General features: G+C 37.4%; 1 protein-coding gene across 1 annotated transcript in view; it reads right to left on the bottom strand.

The window, feature by feature from the left end:
• Positions 1-3,279: 3,279 nt before the first annotated feature.
• Positions 3,280-15,551, bottom strand: part of trappc9 (trafficking protein particle complex subunit 9) — a 151,086-nt gene continuing 138,814 nt past the window's right edge. The window contains exons 22-23 of the mRNA XM_055157138.1: positions 6,934-7,157; positions 3,280-5,052 (exon numbers count right to left, since the gene is read on the bottom strand). Coding sequence (XP_055013113.1) covers positions 4,873-5,052; positions 6,934-7,157 — 404 coding nt within the window. The 3' untranslated portion in view covers positions 3,280-4,872. The remainder of the gene's footprint in view (positions 5,053-6,933; positions 7,158-15,551) is intronic.

Below are 15,551 nucleotides of genomic sequence, written 5' to 3'. Positions count from 1 at the left end.
TAAAGGTCCTATATTACACATAAATGACTCTACCTCGAGTGCTGTGAATGTTTCATTCACAACTCTTTATTATTCTGTCTACATCTCCAAAACTCAAAATGCTCTGTCCCACCTTATGATGTCATGAAGTAGTAGTTTTCAAGGTAACAGCTCCTTTTACCTTTAGTTCAGTAAAGACTGACAATTCCAGGACTGAAATCTTCCAAATTATTCTAGTGACGGTGGAGTTTAAAAACACAGAGGAGTGCATCCTGTATTAACACAAGGTGCATTGAAGAGAAATATGCAGGGTGTGTTTGTGTGAATGAAACTAAACATAACGCTGCGTCTGTTTGTGATGAAGAAACATTATAACACAGATCAGAAAATAGTGTAACATGTGACCTTTAAGATTATGATGTAATCCAGTAGCTGTATTTTATTGTTATTTACGCCGTTAAATGGGCACTGTGGTACTTTTCTGGGTTGAGTTGAGTTATTGCTTGGTTTTAAAAGTTCCATAGTATTGCATTAAATGTGTCTTACATTTTGTCAGTTAGATGTGTTTTATTGTTTAAAAGTTGTTTCTGCTGTTCCTACCCTCGTGGCACTAAGGAGAAAAGCAAGTGGACCCTCTACCTGAAAAGTTACATACTGCAGCTTTAATCGAGGGGGACAGGCAATTTACAGGTCAGATCTTTGGAGAGATGACCGTGCTTACAGTAAGATTGCATGTTTTGCCCAATTTTGCGCAATTAAAACACTTGAATTCCATGCTGTGCAACTTTTCAGGCAAAGCAGGTGGCAAACCCTATAACAGGAAAGTTACATATTGCACCTTTAAGGCAGAACTTAGCTTAAATAATGATAAATAATGCAGCAAGAACCCGGCAACACATAGAAGACAGCTATAATATTCTGCATGAGCACACCCAATTAAGAGTTTCATTTTATAAACAGGAAATAGCATAGCGCTCCAGAGTATTTAAAGCCTGTGAGATGCTTCACTACTGTTAGTTAAATAATGCATAATGTTTTGATTATTAAAGAGACTTATTTTCATAGTATGGTAAATGGTCACATTTTTATACAGCGTTTTTCCACCTTCAAGGCATTGAAAGCGCTTTACATCAAGGAACCACTCAGTCATTCACGCACACATTCATGAACCACTGTATACAGACCCTGGGGAGGAGGAGTATCTTGCCCAAGGACACAATGACAGCATTTAACTGTAGAAGCTAGAATCACACAGCCAACCTGTGGCTGTGGGCCAGTGGATCTGACCTCTGTACCAGTAATGTTTACTCAGATCAGTGGACAAACACTCTACCAGCTGAGCGACTGTCTCCCCATTATATTTTTATACACTATTATGAGTAACCTAGTGTTTAAATGCTGTTGGTTCCAGTTTTAAATTGAGGTTAAATTACTAAACACTAGGACTGGGTATAATTAAGAAGCTCCTGATATAATACATACTTCGATACATAGGCCACGATATGATACATATCTCGATACAGTGAACTTTTTATTCAATATGTTATATTTCAAATCGATTCGATACTGTTCAATAAAAAATAATGGCTAAATCATGACTGTGATACTAAAAGTCTTTGTTAAACCACTTCTAGTGCAAAGTGAATATGAAACACACCCATTTTACTCATCAAAACAGTGAAAATGTCAGATGTGTTGCATATGAGTTTCCTTCCTCTGAGCAAACAACAAAACTGTAGCTCTGTAACAAAATCATTTAGTAAAATATACCAAAAAATACTCTTGGGGATATATATCGATACAACAGCCCACAATACATTAAACGATATGATATATTGATATTTTTGCACACCCCTACTGAACACTATTACACTTTTGTGGTGGAGGGTCCGTCACCTGTTTGTCTCCATGGAGATCTTATTGCCTAGAATGTTGAATTCACTGCATTCAGTCTATCTAATGTGATTTTATTTTATTTTTTTCAGTTACATGGATGATTACTGGTAGCGGGCTTGCTTCTACGTAGATCTGACCTGAAATAGGGGAAAATTTGTTACATGCAATACTATGGAACATTAAAGGCAAAACGTCTCCAGGGAATCAAGCAAGTAGCCGACCCTCCACCAGAAAAGTGAAGTAGTGTTTAGTAATTTAAGCTCAATTTGAAAGTGGAAACAACAGCATTTCAAAACACTAGGTTACACATAATAGCATTGGTAAGCGGTAACCCCCACTTGAGACTACAGTTTTTTTGGACTGCTTCAGGTTATAAATACATGAACCAGGAGGGACCAAACTTTTCTTAATCAAATAAATGGAAAGACAAACAAATCATTAAGCGTAGAGGGCACGACTTTGCGAGCGCTCGTGTTGGCTGCATAACTGATGGAGTAACAGCGCTACACTAACTGATGCATTATTCACAACAATCAGAGACGCAAACGCCATTTCCTATTCCGATTTACATGTGACCTTCATCCCACTACAAGAACAGATAAGGAACATTTTGTCAAATTATTGGTACAAATTCAGAACTCAAGTGTGCAATGCTACCTTTTGTAAACGTTTATGTCACTCACTATCTATAGATTGTATTATAAATTTGAAATGAAATCTTGCAAACTGAATTGTCTTGTCCAAATGTAATTACAATGACCAAGTATTGACATTGACCTAGACAGACATTATGCTCATGTCTAGACATACAGAGTCGCATCCTATGAGCTGTGAACAGTATGTGACATGCTTGTATCCTAAGCAAAAGACTACATTTTGGTTCAAGCTGCAGTTTTGTCTTTTGATGGTTAATATTTCTCATTGGATTCTTATGCGCTTTAAGCCATGTTATATTGTTGTTACCTCATCAAAAACCTACCTAGAGTTGTGTTTTGTTTCATTCACACATTTGAGTGACCATTTATTTTTAGCCTGACTAGATCTCCAAATCTCAAAATGCTCTGTTCCCCCTTGTGATGTCATGTAGTGGTAGTTTTCCAGTTAATAGCTACGTTTTACTTTTTTGTTCAGTAGTGGCAATGTCAGGGCTGAAATTATCCAAGTTTAGTGAAGGTGTATGGAGTTTAAAAACCTAATGGAGCGCTTCCTGAATTACCACATGACATCACAAGGTGGAAGAGAGTGTTTTCTCTTTGAGAGAAGAACCCTAAATATGCAGTTTTTTGTGTTAAACATGACTGAATGAAACAAAACACAACTGCAGGTATTATTGCAATGAAGAAACAATATTATAACATACTGTTTATTAGAAATGTGTGTAATAAGGGCCTTTTAAGAATACAATTTGAAGTACAATTCATTAAGCAATTTATTTACAGCAAAAACAGTAGTTACAAATGTGGTAACAGCAGAACGTCCATACAGCAGTTTAACATGTACAAGATTCACATGATCAGTGCAGCTGCTAAAGAAATGCTGACATGTTATAAAATCTATTATTTAAAATGGAGATATTGCAACTGGACTTAAAATGGGAAAAGTAATATTTCATTTAGACCAGTTGCTTTAGTCTGAATTAGAACATATGAGCATCCAAATTAATTTAACAGAGTGTTTCCATCTTTTACTATCACAAAACATAAAAAAAAAGAAAACATAAAATGAAAGGTTTTAATTCTTGTGCAGTCAAAGTCATGTTATAATAATGTTCCTTCATGAAAAACATACCTAAAGTTGAGTTTTGTTTCATTCACGCATGTTTGGGTAATCCTTTATTATTAGTCTCTCTACATCTCCCAAGCTCAAAATGCTGTGTTCCACCTTGTGATGTCATGAAGCAGTAGATTTCAAGTTAACAGCTACCTTTTACCTTTAGTTCAGCAGGAGATTGGCAATTTCAGAACTGAAATTATCCATATGATTTCAGCGAAGGTGTATGGAGTGTAAAAACACAATGGAGCACTTCCTGTATATTACCACATGACATCACAAGGTAGAATAAAGTGTTTGTTTTTTTTTTGTTTGAGAGAAGAACTCAGCCTCAATATGCAGGATTTGTGTGTTAAAAATGTGTGAATGAAACAAAACAAAATTCTGGATATGTCTGTAATGAGGAAACAACATTATAATAATAAGATCAGAAAAAGTGTAATATGGGCCCCTTAAACAAGATTTCATTCAACAGTCACTGAGCTCTATAGTTATTATTTAGCTTCAGTTAAATTTTCATTATAGCAGCCTCAGAGGGAGAAAATTCCAACGTTATTTTTTTCAATATTGTCACAGTATAGTTCTCATAAGCTGGAATCCTGGGCCCTCAAAAAGTTGACCATGGGGAGGTTCATAATAGCTTTAATGTTTAACAGTTGAGAACTATAAAAATCGATAAAGAACCACTGGACATGAAAATATTGAAAAGAAAGGTGAATTAACTAACTGCATTTCTTCCGATAAAAAAATCACTTTTACTTTCCGTGATTAGACAGCGACCAGTGTAGCTACAGAACACCATTCCATTGATTTTAACACATATATGCAATATCAGTCTCAAAAATCAAATCTATGGAGATGTCGGCATGTAAGACTGAATTCTGACCTCAAAACCCAATTAACATGCAAACAGTGGTTTAGTTGGAAAAAAACAAAACAAAATTGATTGGGTTATTTTATTTATTTATTTATTTTTTGCTTTGTTGAGTCTAGTTTTGAAATTACTTTGATAATACAATTTTTTTTAAATAAGAATTCAGTGCCAAGAAATGAGGTGCACATATTTTTGTTGTAATTATTATCTAAAATCAGCGATGCGTTTACAATGCATTTATCATTATTTCTCGGCACAAAGATCCACATTTTGAAACAATAATAAGAATATCCATGTATTTTGCTCAATATTAAGAGGGCAGTACATTTCTAGACACCACAGCTCCGTGATTCTTAGGCCCCGGCTTCTAGTGGAGTGTCCAGTGCTCGGATATGCACGCTGGGCAGAGTGAACCAGGCGAGGGGCAACTGTCTCCCAGCGCTGTCGTCCTGGAACTTAATGTTGAGGTAGAAATCTCCAGTGTAGAGGAAGAGCAAAGCACCTACACACTCCTGGCTCTCCTTGGGTTGAACCTAGAATGCCACAAAAAAACAACAAAAAAAACCCAATCATTAGTTGATCCTCTGAGACCATGAGCCAGCGCCGTAATGAAGCTGGCACAGAACAAGAGCCAAGGGGGAGAGGTTTGAAGAGCGTCCCCTGAGAAGACTTCATCTGCCAAAAGCACTTGCTCAGAACATTTTAACTCTGCAATCTATCTGGGCTTATGACTGGAGTTTGGAGAGGACAAATTTGAGAATTAAGTTTGAATTAAAATAGGAAAAAGAAGATCATGGTTTCAGCCAGGAGTACAGAAGTTTTTAAACTGAAAAAGCTGAAATAGATAATGGAGTTTTACTAGTGTGACCAGCCATCCAAATTCATGAGAGCAGAGCCGAGTTTCTCAACAAACTTGATGACCTCAGAGTGAAATAAACGTTGTCATGTTCTGTCTATTGATACTTTGCAGCTGATTTCATCAACATTCCCTGGGGGTGTGAAGCTAACTGAAAGCACGACTCCAGCTACTAATCTGAGCTTCATTTTGACACAATCAGATCAGAAAGAGCTGACTTAGCTGAAACTACAGCAGGTGAGATGATTTGTGCTGTACAAGTTTCTCTCACATAAAGTTACAGTCACAAGCTAGCTCACATAGGCCAACAGTTTTTCAGTTAGTCATGCTCACATTTTCTGTTGAAAATCAAACACCTAAACAGGACCATGAACGCTAATGTTTGCATTGTGTCACCTTTGCAAGTGATGAACATTTCGCCAATAGATACACATGTAGAACGCCCCCAGTGTGATGTTACTGCAAAGTATCAATATCTATATGTAAATGTTTCCCAAAATGTGCATCAAAGCATCATAAAATTTGAAACTCAAATTTTTGTCATTATAACTGCAATAAACTTACTGTTAAGGTTGGCCTGAGTAATGAATGAGACCAAACAACAGCAAACTACCATAAGCCAAACATTTATTCTGCAGCAGGTAGAACAAATAGATTAATCATGCTTTAAGAAAAACTTTTTGGCACACTGAATCTAGTCTTTTTCAGGCTCAAATTTATGTTTGGGGAAGGTGGGAATGAGAGAAACTAGTGTACTGTGGTGTCTGTGGAGATTATAGTCACTTGAATAGGGAAAATTCACTTGGATGTCTGTGCTGCCAGCCATTAAATTATTTTAATTATAAAATGAAAGGTTATAGTTGTGAATAACACCTAAGAATATGTTTCATGTAAAATGATTTAAAACTAAAATGATAATAATAAATGAAAATGACACATAGTTCAGTCAAAAGATTGGACAAACCCTCTCATTCAATATTTTTTAATTCATGTTTACCACTTTCTACATTTAAATACACATGGAAGACATAAATATATATGACGTACGATACATGGAATATATATTATATTCAAATTCTTTAGATTAGTCACCCTTTGCTTTGTCAACAGTGTTGCAAACCGCTGGTATTCTCTTAGTGAGCTTCATGATGAAATCTCCTGAAATGGTTTTCACTTCACAGGCCTTTTTAGGGTCAAGAAATGGCAAAAGCCTAAAGCAGTGATCAAAGAAAAGGGTGGCGATTTATAAAAAAAAAAAAAATCAAAGTTTTGAGGTATTTTGAGTTTACTACATTCTATATGTGTCCATTCATAGTTTTGCCTTCACTGAGAATCTGCAATGTAAATAATCATAAAAAAAAAGAGTGTGTCCAAACTTTTGACTGGTAGTGTATGTGATATGACGTTCTATAAGAGAGAGGAAAAAAATGACCAAATTGACTGAATGAAAAAAATAGAAATTGACCAGAATTTGAATAGATGGCAAGTGAACAAACCATGTGTCAAATATTTTTCCAAAAGTATTACAAATCATATCATGATGTTGTGGAGCACTAACCGAGCCTATGTTGAAGGTGTTGGAGCCGATGAAGGTAACAGCGTCCTCCAGGTCGTAGTTCTGGACCCCGTTCTGGAAGTCCTGGTAGGGCATCACGGTGAGAGCCAGGGGTCCCACTGCGCTCTTACTCCTGTTGGTCAGCTTCACCTCCAGAGTCACAGCATCCCCCACTTTACACTGCGCTACCACGTCACAGTCACAGGGGGCGCCGTTCACCAGCACGTCTGCACAAAAGCACAAGAGAACAAACAACGTCAAGGGACTGAATGATGGAATTTTGTTACATATCTTTCATAGCTGTTGCAGATTTGTGTCTCACTATTTTGTAATAGTGCTTTATACATAGTTAAAAAGGTCCAATTTGTATCCAAAAATTTATCTCAACCTTGCATAGCTATATTATGTGAGCAGCTCTTGAGATCAAAATAAGTGTGCTGTATAATGTCTGCATCTAATTATAAAGTGTTTAATTGTCTGCGATTCAGAAAGTGCACAGTTAGCATGCTAGTTGTGGTTGGTATTACCATGACAGCAAAACTCTGGCCTCTGTAAATTGTGAAAGGCACTTATAAAACAGTTTAAAATGAACTAGTTCTGTTTTTCACATTTTTAAAACTGTAAAAATCAAGTTCAGCGCCTTTAATCTCCTTGATATATAATCACGGAGGAAGTTTTGGAAGAAAGTAAAGAGCTGTATTTATGTCCTAATTAAAAGGAGCAAATGTTGTGTACAGTATCGTTAATAATTCTTTGTGGGCTTTCCAATAGAGGAAGTCAACTAAATTATAGGATACGCATAAAATAAATAAACTATAAATAAAACTAAATAAAATAAAAATCAATACTGAGCAAAGAAATATGTAGGAAATCAAATAAAAGTTCAGATAGCCTGCTTAGTTCACCCAAGGCTAGTTGATTGAAGGCTTCAAAGAAATGCCTCGTGCTGACAGCATTCTTTGGTTCACTTCATCTGTATTCAGCCGTGCCTTTCGTTACTATTACAGGCCTATCATAGCCTTTCTGCTAAGAGATCAATAGGCTTTGTTTGGCCTAAAATACACTTTATTGACATGAGTGAAGAGGCTTGGAGCTGCGGGTATTAAACTAGATTCCATCCCCGTTAATCTCATGCATGGCTAATTCGAAGCAGGTTTGAATGAGACTGTTAGAGCGATTCCTCCACAGAGCACACAGCAGGGGCCTAACACTTTCTACAGACAATATGACAAGTTTAACCGTCACAATGGGAAGAATACGAGGAAAAGGCACAACTATGAATGAATACATTTTTGGTAATACGCAGAAGAGCTGTGAACAAGAAAGGAAGGGTGGCAGGAACGGAAGGCAGTGGTGGTATCAATAACTATAAGCTTTAGATGTAATACACTCTACTCCATGACAACACATTTTTTTCCGCAGTTGCTTCTCTACTTCCAACTACACTCAAATGCACAAAAAAATCCATAACAGCTTCAATCTTGCTCCTACACAAAGTTGTAAGGCTATGTCCAGTCGAGTCCCTCTGATGCTCTGATGTCATTCGTTTTGAACAGTGAGAACAATGAGACAGCTGAGAGAAGACTCCGCCACATGGACCGGAGGAGTGTGTGCGGGCGCCGAGATTGCCTCAGTCACAGCTCCAGTCACAGAGCACCGGCCTGTCACAGTATTGAGAGAAGCAGAAAGAGAGAGAGAGGGTGGTGAGAGAGGGTGAAAGAGAAAAAGAGGAGAGAGAGAGAGAGAGAGGGGAGAAAGACTGAGAAAGATTGAGAGAAGAGACAGAGAGAGAATGAGAGAGCCACAGAGAGGTAGAGCCCACCAGAGGTGCCAACCAAACTGTGAGTCACACACAGACCACCAACATGCCATTGCTACTTTAGGGTGACATTCAAAAACATGGCACACCCAGAGGAGCAGAGGAATTGTCATGATATATAAGCCACAAACATAATGAAGCATTCAAAAGTAACATTAAAACTATAAAATAATAAGCAATGTTAGCATTAGTAATTGCTTTTTTTGGGCATTTATGTAGTTTTCACTAGACAAAGTTATTTAAGTGCTAACAGTTTAAATTATCCAATATAACCTTTCATCAGAGAGGCCAATTGATGCCTATGGCTAGAATAGACAAATGAAAATGTGTTTCTTATTTGAATTTCCAAATAAGTAGGAATTCTAAAAGCAATAAATGCTAATAAACCAGAGCAGCAGCTGGAAGTGTCGAGGCCGGGCATTATGTCTATACTGAGCGTTTACCATTTCTATAGGAGACGACAGTTGTCTCTCTGATGTGAGCTTAATGTAAAATATGCAAATGAGTAGCAGTTTGCTGGGTACATTATTGTCATTAGGACGTCTGCAAAGTAATTTTTTGTAATAGTTTTATAAAAGGCATTGTCAGGTCACATTCATTTGGGATTGTAAAATATATTTCACAATCAGGAGGATAGTACTGATTACTGAAGTTTGTATGTAGTTACAGTATGACTACAGTATAAGTATGCATGGTGTTTGTATAGTTGCTTGATTCAAGTGATGTTGTCCTTGGTTTTGACTGAAACATAATCAAAGTAACTTTGCATTCCCTCCGGTGTGAAGCTAACTGTAAGCACTGCTCTGTCTGAAGCTCTGTTACTCAAGACTGTTGCTGTTACTTTAATTTACACAATCTGACTAGAGAGAGCTGATGTAGTTGAAACTATAAACAGGTGAGCTGATTTTTACTGTTCCTCTCAAATAACAATCACAAGGTAGCTAGCATTAGCCAACAGTTTGTCAGTTCATCACGCTCACCTTTTTGTTGAAAACACCTTAACGTATTGCACACATTCTCCTGAAAAGGTGCTGTTTTGCATTTTTTTCTTTAGCTTTCATGTTAAAACTTAAAAAGATTCCACAATAGACTTGTGTGTGCAAAATATCAATAAACCCGCAGAATGCCAGAGGAGTTGTATATTTGTGCGTTATCATAGTGCTGTGATGTGTTCTTGACTGGCAGCTCTCCGTGTGTGTCTGATGTCATCTCAAAGCGACGCTGTAGTCACCACTTCCACAGTGTAAACAAACACCACCACCACTACGGCGTCTTAAATCTGCCGCACCTCCACCTGCCACTCATTTGTGAATGAAACAAAGCGCAACTCCAGGTTTGTTTTTGGATGAGGAAACAACATTTCATAGATTAGAACATAGCCTAATATGGGCCCTTTAACAAGAATCTGTATTTTTCCACACATATGGTTATTATCTTAACTAAATTCATAATGAACCGTGGCTAAAGTGGTTTGCAGTTGAATGAATGAATACCCCAAGTTTGACTCACTCTTAATAAACAATTTATTAATTTAAATGTACAGTGTGTACTTTCCCCCTGCACGATTCCATAGAAATAGAAAGTTAAACTTTACTTCAGAACATAGATATGTTTCAGACCATACTTGGGAATATTATAGCCAAAGGAAATCCATTTCCATGGAAACAAGCAGGAGAAGGCCCTCCTTTAGGTAAATAAGAGTCAGGTTTGTGGAGATGCAAGTATGAAAGTTTTTCCATTACAATAAAAACAACCAAAATGAAACAAAAACATGCCTTTATTTTAGCCTATCCTTTACCTAACACGTTACACAGTAAGGCTTTAAGGAGCTATTATAATGTGGTGCCATACATTTTGTGATATTTCATAACTCCAAACACATACAAGTAAATGAGCTGTAAACACGACTCGTTATCTAACAAGTTCAGTTGAAGCGTTTTGCAGCCCTGCCTCCCTGTTTGCTTCTAATTACACAGCATTCAGATGTAGCTTTGATATGCTTCTGGCAGCCTCCATACAACAATAGGAGCATGGACTCGTGGGTAATGTAGTATTCACAGGCTTTCATAATGCTAAACTTTCACAAAAACAAACAGGAGACAAAGCTACAGCTAATTGACACAAAAAGTGTCTATATAACAAAGCCCATTTTAGCGATGTCATTCCAAACACTTTGTCATAGAGAGCATGAATATGTGTGTGCGAATTCGGTGCCTTCTTTATTTTACTCTAAACATACTAAACATACACATGTACAACATACTTTCACTGGCACTGGCAAATAGAAAAAAAAAATCATGAAAACAATGCTCTAGTCTGCCTTGCCCTATGTAGCATTTGCTTTCTCAAAATTGACTCTTGTGAGCTTATGTTGTTACCTCATGAAAAACCTGGAGTTGTGTTTTGTTTCATTCAAACATGTCTGAGTAATCCTGCATTATTATTCTGTCTACATCTGCAAAGCTCAAAATGCTCTGTTCCACCTGGTGATGATATGAAGCTGTAGTTTTCAAGTTAACAGCCTTTTACCTTTTGTTCAGTACAGACTGGCAATTCCAGGGCTGAAATTATCCAAATTATTCTAGTGAAGGTGTGTGGAGTTTAAAAACAGTCTATTCCATTTGAGAGAAGAGCCTAAATATACAGGGTTTGTGTGTTAAATGTGTGAAAGACAAAACACAACTCTGGTGTGTTTGTGATGAGGAAACAACATTATAACATAGATCAGAAAACAGTGTAATATCAAAGTTATCTTGGGAACAGTAAACCAAACTACAAAATCACAAAAGAAGCAAAACATAGCCTCGTTTGCACCAGCTGTACTCACTGTAGTAGTTTGAAGCTGCACACATATGAATACATAGAATACACAGCACTGCTAGCCTGGAGCTCTAAACCTATAGTGGCACCTTTCGCCCCTGGTTATATTTAGTTTGTTCAAAGTGCTGTTGCTAGGAGATGTGCAAATTATAGGTAGCCTCCATCTGCATTGCACTTGAAATAAATATATACAAATGCATTCCTACACATTAAAAGCTGACAAAAGAGGAGCGGTTAGCCTATAATGAGTTGATGAACACCCACGCTCATGACTGTATGAATATTTATCATTTGAATTGGAGAATTGTCTATGGAGGTTGCATAACAGCTGCATTATGGACTATTACTACAGTAGGCTGTTGAACGGTAGCGATTTAGAAGGCCGGGCGTCTTTCCCAAGAGAGCGGGGGAAAGGTCACGACGAAGCGTTTAAAGAGAGTGTGTAAAAAGCACAACAGTTCATCTGCTCCGGTCTCTATAGACACGTCCCTCAAGTGTGCACTCAGACCAGCAGTGCTCTTCTGATGAAAGAAAACACAAGTGTATTCAACCAGGCTGGGAAAAAACACATTTAAAGGGCTTATATTGTTTGAGAGCAAATACACAAGAGACAACAGAAACAGCTGTACAGAACGAAAAGGTTTGTATCAAGCGAAAAACAATGGATTTCTGTAATTGAGCAGTGATAAGGTGTATGGACTAAAACACAAAGGAGCATTCGTCCAGGAACAGTCCACGGACTCCTCCTTAAGAGCAGCTCTAGCTAACTCTAGCTCAGGGCAGTGTACATTTATAGCTTCTCAGACCAGTACATTCAAATTGAAAATGACCTCTGGGTGGTAGTCAAAACATCTCAATTTCAAAAACAATATCCAGTTGACAAGCTCTGTATCTTTTTTCTACCATGGATTAGGAGGTGTTGGCGTAACCAGTGAGGGGCTGGTATTTTGAGCTGCAGAGAGGGGACAGACTAAATCTACAGGTCTACAGAAACATGCACAAAGGAAACCCACATATGGTCTATAACATGGTTAAATATATAATGGCTGGCAGTCATATGTCCAACATTCTGTCCTGGGCTGCTGTTGCTACAAAAGTGGAGTCTTCCTCTTATCTCATTTGTTTCAAAGGGGGTTTGCCACATGATTTTGATGTTTTAATTTGAATCACACTTAATAAAAATAAAATTGGAGAATGAAATAAGTGAAAATACAACTTCAAAAGTAAATGAGAAGGGGAAAGAAACTAACTATGTATAATAACAGAATTAAAAAGTCAATTTGGCATAATTGGTCTGTTTTAAATAAAACATTTCATATATAACAAGGGAAAACTCTGCATTTAAGCACACAAAAAAACAAGCTTACAAAGAACATGAACAAATGATGAGCGGTAGAAGGACATTAGAAGGTTAGTGAGCTGTTTCTACAAGTCTCCCCTGGTGTAATTGTAACAAATTTGTTTTGCAGTGAGACATTTAGAACAGTACATGTGTATTGATTCAGAGTAATTAGCCTGCAGTACAAAGGAGTCCATAAGTGAGGACATTAATGCACACATAGCCTCCACATTCTTCTATATTAACACATGTCCTGCATTAAGTACACAGCTCGTATAGAGACTAATGCAAATAATGTACAAAGCCATTAGTTCCATGCCTAACCAATATTGCTTGATTCTTATACACACAAAAAGTGAAAATTCAAAACGCAATTTAAAAAAAAAACATAAAGAAATCACTGAATTCACATAAGAAACCCAGAAGAACTCAGTCTAAATTTGCTGGGTTTGTCTGTTAAACATGTGTCAGTGAATCAAAACACAACTCTGGGTAAATTATAACATAGATCAGAAAATAATGTAATATAGACTTTTTAAAAGAAACAAATATGTATACATTGCAGAGAGAAACAACATGCGGTATTGCCATGAAGCAGCCAAAGATGAGCCCTGACAAGTAGCATTGATTACTTTGTTACTATAGCGTAAGTCATTCAGTGGAAATACACAGCACTGGTGGTAGAAATAAGCAGCTATATGGCCTTCGCTGAAGTAAAAGTAGTACATACAGTTAAAGGTGTAGTGCATAACGACCGGCGGAGGGTCCACCACCTGGAGATGTTATTTGTTTGCAAAGAATGTGCTACAGGATGGCATTTTTAATTTATCTCCATAACTCCATAGAGAAAAGCAGGCAGCACCACTGGGTCAAGTTACAGGTCATATCAGTGGAGAGGGGACCCTGCTCAGAGTAGAATGCACGTTTATCAAGGTATTTTTGAGCAATAAAAACACTTGTAATAAATAGTAGGCAAAAATATCAAAACATACGATTATTTCCGATGAGAAAACCAGACGGAAAAGTTACACAATGCAACTTTAATCATGCATCTCAAACAAAGATATGACTGCTACAAATAAACTAAACTAAAACTAAACTAAACACTATAGAATTAAATAGCATGCTCAATAAATAATGTCACCAAAGTTCCCAAAATCTGTGAGATATCAGGCTATCATCTACAAATATTTTTAGCTACAAAATATTGAACAGTTGGTGTGAAAGATCTGGTACGGCTTCTCTTTCCAGGCAATCAGTAAAAAGTTAGTGAAAAATAAAGAACCCATCAAATCACAACAAGAACATTGTGAGCTGGAGTCTGCGTGACTTTCAGACAAAGGACGTGTCAGGAATCATGAACAATTGGGAAAAGAAAGTTTTCAAAAGCACTTTGTTTGAATCGCTGGAACAAACTAATAAAAACTACACATGGAGGGATTGTTATTTTATTATTACATGAACACACTGAGAGGAAAAAATATGAAAAAGATCAAATTGAATATGGCATGCTGAAATAAACTATGGGTCTCAGTTATCCTTCCAGGTGCTGAACTGTGAGTACAAGCTGAAAAATAGCTTGTGCACTTTGTGGGCGTGCTGTGTGTGATTTACCGTCGGGAAGTGCACCTTTTATTCACATTTGCCCTATATGTCCTAACATTTTCACACACAGCATTTAGAGCGTCTGTCGGGGAGACATGAAAAAGTTTACCAGCATTATCCTATTCACTTGAGATGTACACGTGGGATGACCAATGGGACAGTTTTAAGGTCAAGGTGCAGATGCGTGACAGCCCTATGATGGACAGCTGCTGTAAAATGCTCCAGCTCAGTGGAAAACTTGTACAAGTCAGGGCCAAAGTATCGCAAATGAAGAATTTATGTTTGACAACAACAAGTTATCATCTTATCTGTCCTTGTGGGTCATTATCAATAAATATCAAAAGCCCTATGAGTGCACAAGCAGCAGGAGCTATCGCATGCAAAATCTTTACACCTGTCTCTCCAACATACTATATTATCATGCAGTTTTTACTCTCATAGATGTAATAAATCTAACAGCACCAGCTAAACAACTTCATTTGCATTTCCTCTGCCTCAGATTTTGCACATGTTAGGAAAAAAATGCCTGTTTTGCATATTCATTCGCTCATAGGAGCAAAATTGAGCTGCATTTTCTTTAACAGCTTTTAGCAAGAGAAACTGCGTCCTGTTTTTGCTACACTGTTAGCATGCTTAGCTGTTCAGCACATGAGTAAAAGTGTGTAGTGAATGCTGTGTGTTAAACAGTTCAATGGCCCAGTGCTCTGGAATCATTGATGACCTCTCACTTGTTGGCCAGAGGATGAGCTTTAAAGGTGAGGTGCACTACAGGGAGTCTAAAAATAACCCAGAGCTGCAGATACCCCCTCCGGCTACCTGCCCCTTTCAGAATGATCCCCATAACAACCACTCCCTCCATAGTGTGATCCACCCTTTCAGCACACTGCAGGAGCTGCTTTTAAACATCACATGTGCTGGTTTACAGGTGACAGGTGGGAGTTATATGCCCTTAAGTAATATTAAAATACTAATGGACTCGATAATCAATATTGATTGCAATACCACAATAACAGTAAAAAAAAACACTCTTTCTTTAGA

Source organism: Boleophthalmus pectinirostris, unplaced genomic scaffold (genome assembly GCF_026225935.1).
Source record: "Boleophthalmus pectinirostris isolate CB_2022bp ecotype Guang Dong unplaced genomic scaffold, ASM2622593v1 HiC_scaffold_21, whole genome shotgun sequence".
Taxonomy (NCBI): Eukaryota; Metazoa; Chordata; class Actinopteri; order Gobiiformes; family Gobiidae; genus Boleophthalmus; species Boleophthalmus pectinirostris.
This window is presented reverse-complemented; position numbering and strand designations above follow the sequence as displayed.